Raw genomic sequence first — 5,674 nt, forward strand, 5'->3', positions numbered from 1 at the left:
GTCGACAGAAATAAAAAGAGAATGAATATTGGACTAACTTATATTCGACAGGTTGCCAGAAATACGACATCATGATAATATTGCTCCCTATCTGGTGTGGTGTGGGGGAATTATTGGTCAATGTTGTGTTTACAGTTTGTTTCCACTGCCCTGAATCGACCAAAAGATATAGGATAGGTTAAGATTTTAATACAATATTCACATGATCATATCTACAGTGAAAGATTCCAAACTCTTTCGATGTCGCTGTAATCATTCCTCCTCTCCATATTAGTCGTAAAGTGCAGGAAATGGGGGGACAAAGTCTCTTCCGTGCAAAAATACAATGTTCAGTGGAAGCTGATATGAGGCATTAGCATCCTGAATTAGCCTATTGAAGTGTATATCTAAGTTACAATGTAAAAGTAAATTTTTCAGCCTGAATGTTCATGTTTGTGTTTAACTTGACACCTTGCTGAGCTGCATGGCCTAATAAATCTGTAAGTGCACATGAGAATTATTCAAAGAGGCAGTAGAATTGAAAAGAAAACTGAATCTCTCTGTCTTGCACTTATCCATGTGTTTAGAAAATATAGATAAAACTTGGAACTTGGAACCTGTTTTTACTAACATAAAGGGATCTTTTTTATTCAGCCTTAAATATGTCCCAGCTAGAGCTGCAATGATTAAAAGGAGAGGTTCCAGTCAATTAGCAAGATATTTAAATTCACTCACAACCTGTAATTTTTCACCCTCAACCATTATGTGAGGGTCACAAGGGACACATGCTGCATTGGGTGGAGAGAGGTGGAGCTGTTTTCTAGATGGAAAACAATCTGCTCAGCTACCCATTTCTCAGCAATTTTGGATGCTGTTGGGAGAATGCTGATCGGCCTATAATTACTTAAAGAATTTGAATCACCAGATTTGAGAACTGGAGTGACAGTAGCTGATTTCCAGGCGTTTGGAAACTGTCCAGTTGATATTGAGAGGTTAATAATCAATGTAATAGGATTAAGTAAAACTGAGCCAATGTCTTTGAGCATAGTCGTATCCATCCCAAACATATCTTTTGCCTTAGAAGGTTTGAGTGACCTAATGATTTGCATGATTCCTGACTCAGTAATGATTTTTTATGGTAAAGGCAGGTTCTACTGTGGTTACTGGAAACACTCTGTCCTGATCTACTAGGAAATTGAGATTTCAGCTACAGTGTCAACAAAGTAGTGATTGAAGGCCTCTGCTATTTCTGTTGGGTGTCTTAGGAAAATTCCATTGTGGTTAATTTCATTAACCACATAAACTCCATGACAACTGTGTGAAAGGCCACACATCACCTGCATCCAGCTCTTTGTTAGTTTGTTGTGGGGAATTCACCTGGGGGTTTGGGCATACCATTCATTGATAAAGTGACCATGTCTATCTAATTATCAGTGGTGTGTGAAAGTAAACTCTGACAGGATGGCCTGGTTTTACATTCAGGGTGATCACTCTCACAGATGTGACAATCCACATCACAAGGCTCTAGGTCACATTACCCTCACTCCCCATGGGGCAGAGCGCTGATTGTCTTCATATAGGCTTTGACTTGTTGTTTGTTAATAGAGTTTGGGGAAGGACTGGGTGCAGGGCACTCAAATAGCCCACATGGCTAATCCACTTGTACTGTTATCCAAAACTGTGTCAAAATCCTCTGAATGTCTACAGCTGTTTTGCATCTGCTTCCATCTGTGTGTAGGTGTATGAAAATCCTATGACACTATTTGAGCTTCAACAATCACAACGATGCAAACTGATTCACAGATTGGTCTAACCGCACTGCATGACTCTGTGTTGTATCACTGTTAGTGATTTGCGGATGAATTAAAATTGGATTGATCCAGCAGAGTTTTCCCAGCCATCCCTCGAGGTGATGAGGTCACGAGTGTGGTTTAATCATCACTGTGCTGCGCTGATGGGCATTGATTGGAAACAGTTGTTATTTCGCAATTTACAAGAGCATGTAAGGATGAGCATATACACACCCACATGCACACACAAACAGAGATAGCCTATATGTGATGACTTAAATGATTAATTTCAGAACCACATGGTTTCCACTTGGATTAGAGATTACACCACAATTCATGAGTTGTGTATATTTAGGCACTTTCATATTCAGAATAGTTTGAGAGACAACCAAGAGAACAAACTGGTACTGGTACAGTTAGGTCTAAGTTTGGTTCAGATGTTGATCTGACTGACTACAGAAAATAGGCTTAATGGTACAAGTCTGAACAAGGAAATGGAGATGGATTAGGTACTGGGTTAGACCTACATCAAGAAAACAAAAAAAAGCACAGGAGTGTGGGGACATGCCAGGAAAATGCCCTATAATGCGTCATATGTGGGGTAATGCTTCACATGATTGATAATGTGAGTCACTTCCTCTTCATTGTAGGCCTACTTGTTGTCATTCAGGTTCGCTGGTATTTAATCCACATATTTCCACATATTAACTCTTGGTTTTCCCCTTAAATTTTGAAATATTCTAGACTTAGCCAAGTTAGTATCTTTGGAAATATTGAAACTCATGTGATGGACCCAGAGTTTTCAGAGGAGAAAAAAAAACACATTGCATTTGGGCGTTAAGCAATGAGCTGACTGCACAAATTGCAGTAGATAGGCCTTTCCAGTAAGTTGTCTGAGAATGAGTCAAGCAGTAGGAAGCCCAAAGATCAGTGATGTCGAAACCAAGGTGTGTCAGCGTGTGTACCGAGAGTAGCAGCCGCGCTGACTCTGCGATAACAGCCGCACTGCACCTTTAACTAAACACTGGCGAGTAATTACTGAGTGACGTGGGACGCAGACTGCGTGCTGAGTGTGGGCAGGAAGCGCAGAGAGCTCACGGCGTCAAGTTAGCTAGACTTAGCAAAAACTATACGGGAAATATAAATAGCTCGCCTTCTAGATGGTGTAATTATTACATTAATATGATAACAAGCGACAGAAATACGCAAATCAACGCCAATTTTACCAAAATAGTTTGCGAATTGTTTTATTCAACAAGTAGTGAAACTGTAACGGGATGGACGTTGCAGGACGCATTAGGCAATGACGCTTTTATTTTGATAGATCACACAGGAAGTAGAGGGTTTTGGTTGCGTTTGACTTGACGCTGCCAAAGAGAGCAACGGGCGCACGGTGGCTACTTGAACGAAAACGGGGGGAAGCTTGCTCAAGAACCGGCTGGGCTGTCGTCAGGAACTCAACATGCCACAATACAAATGCTGAGCGTGGGTCCGAAACAACCGTATTTACCCCCTGCACGGCGATAGCTGACGGCCACGCCCCGTATCCTTCGACCGGAGACCGTACAAAAACTGCTGGCGGAGGCGCAACGGTGAACGGTTTGAAACCCAGCAGGGCGGCTAGCGGGCTCACGGCGGATAGGAAGCTTCGGTGTCGGCCGTTTGAGACAGTATAAACAGACATGAGAGAGTATAAAGTAGTGGTTCTCGGGTCCGGAGGGGTCGGCAAATCCGCATTAACCGTCCAGTTCGTGACGGGATCCTTTATAGAGAAATACGACCCCACGATAGAGGATTTCTACAGGAAGGAGATCGAGGTGGACTCCTCTCCGTCCGTCCTGGAGATCCTTGACACGGCGGGGACCGAGCAGTTCGCCTCCATGCGAGACCTGTACATCAAAAACGGGCAGGGTTTCATCCTGGTCTACAGCCTGGTGAACCAGCAGAGCTTCCAGGATATCAAACCGATGAGGGACCAGATCATTCGGGTGAAAAGGTACGAGAGGGTACCGATGATTCTGGTTGGAAATAAAGTGGACCTGGAGGGGGAAAGGGAGGTCTCGTCCGGTGAGGGGAAGGCACTGGCGGACGAATGGAACTGCCCGTTCATGGAAACTTCAGCCAAAAATAAAACCTCGGTGGACGAACTGTTTGCAGAGATTGTCCGACAGATGAACTATGCCTCAACGCCAAATGGCGACGACCAGTGCTGTTCGTCTTGTGTCATTCTTTAAGAAAAAATCAACCATAAAGTTTTATTCTTTGTTCGGTTTTTAAGTTTGCAATGGTAAGTTGAGACACCATACACTGCACACGTAAAGCTGACACTAGTAATAGTTGTATTAAGTGACACTATATAACCAGTACTTATTATAAACATGTTATTGAAATCCTTTCTTAGCACATGTTATAGGGAGAAGTGAACAGCAATACACCGGATGTATGCTCAACTTGGCTTCACTTTATAGATGAGCATTTTAAGTGTATTTAGTTTATTGTCAGTTCTCGTTCATAAACGCTCACTGTTAGTTTTCACAGTTTACAAGTAGGACACTTGCAGTCAATTGCTTTGCTAAGCAGTATGAGGAAGTGTCTGACTAATTTGCAGAACTGGAGGGGCAAGCTAGGGCTGACTTTTAATTAGATTTACAAAGTTAGTGGTTAAATCTGTACACCTAACGTTAGTCTGCAGTTTATTAAACAACTGCTCAAATGGTATTTTCCAGAATGAGGTTAACAGAAGTCGGGAGATTCCAATGTTCTTGCATGGCCTACATTTCAGGGCTCAGCAAGTTTTTTTTGTTTGTTTTTTAAGAGCCCATCCCAGATTGAACCTTAAAAGCAGTGTCTTTTCTTTTTTTTTTTTTCTTCATCTTTTGTGAGAGGTTGTTGCAGTTCACTCATGACTCTTCCTATCTCTTGTTTGTGGCAGTGTGTTGCAGCAAGTGTGTACTGTTGAGCTCTTCTTCGTGTCTCACCCTGGCCTTGGAGGAAAATACAGGGAGGAATGCTGCAGGGGGACGAGAGGAGGAGGAGGAGGAGGAGGAGGAGGGGAGCAACTGCGACTCAGAGGGAGGGGTCCTCTCTTCAGGAATTCTGCTGGGTTGGAGTATCTTTGCTGCAAGATCAGTGTCCACCGTTGATGTCAACTTGCAGATCCTGAGTTTCAGCAACATCCCCCTTTGCCAGTTCCAACTGTACTCACAGCTGGAACTAAACCCCAATGGAAAAGATACAGAGGGCAACACTTAGAGACTGTCATAAATGGATATTTCTGTATAAGAAGACCGAGAGATAAGAGTATATTTTGTTAAATAAACTGCACAGTCTGGGGCGGGTAAAATATCTCTGCCTAACACATTTTGGAGCAATGCTCCACAACACTCCAAATCCTATATATTTTTTTTTTCCCAAAGTCAAAAGAAATTGACACCACTTATCTGCTGGTGGAGTAAACATGATGAGTGCCACTTTTTTCTTCATCTCCCTTCAGTGTGTGAGAGGACCTTAACTGAAGTGACATGGGGACGGTGACCCGATCGCCCCTTGTGTCGAGTGCCTTTCCAAAACAAATCAGCTGTTCAGATTTAGTGCCAACCTACATTTATCACCAAAAGAACCCTTCGCCGTGGCAGTCCACAATTTAGTAAACTGTTCTTCTGGATAATCTTGTATGGGTGGTGGCTGAAAAGAAACGACAATAGGCTTTTTGTTAATGGAATGGCGGTTTTCTGTGTGTTTTACGTTGGCCCTTTTTGAAGTCTAAGGTGTTAATTTTTGCAATGTCTGCTTTGTCTGGCCAAACCTATTTTATTGAAATGCACAGGTACTGGAAACTCCCTTGACGTGATAACATCACCAAACGCTTACCTTTCCAGACCACTTAAATCAAATCATGTTAATGT

The 5,674-nt window shown here is 42.7% G+C and overlaps 1 protein-coding gene across 1 annotated transcript; it reads left to right on the top strand.

Moving 5' to 3' along the window:
* Nucleotides 1–3,041: 3,041 nt before the first annotated feature.
* Nucleotides 3,042–4,950, top strand: LOC120552102 (ras-related protein Rap-2b). The gene is made up of 2 exons (XM_039789797.1): nt 3,042–4,056; nt 4,702–4,950. The coding sequence occupies exon 1, from the start codon at nt 3,452–3,454 to the stop codon at nt 4,001–4,003; it is 552 nt and encodes a 183-aa protein (XP_039645731.1). The 5' UTR covers nt 3,042–3,451; the 3' UTR covers nt 4,004–4,056; nt 4,702–4,950.
* Nucleotides 4,951–5,674: the final 724 nt, after the last annotated feature.

This window comes from Perca fluviatilis, chromosome 2, assembly GCF_010015445.1.
Source record: "Perca fluviatilis chromosome 2, GENO_Pfluv_1.0, whole genome shotgun sequence".
NCBI classification, from domain to species: Eukaryota; Metazoa; Chordata; class Actinopteri; order Perciformes; family Percidae; genus Perca; species Perca fluviatilis.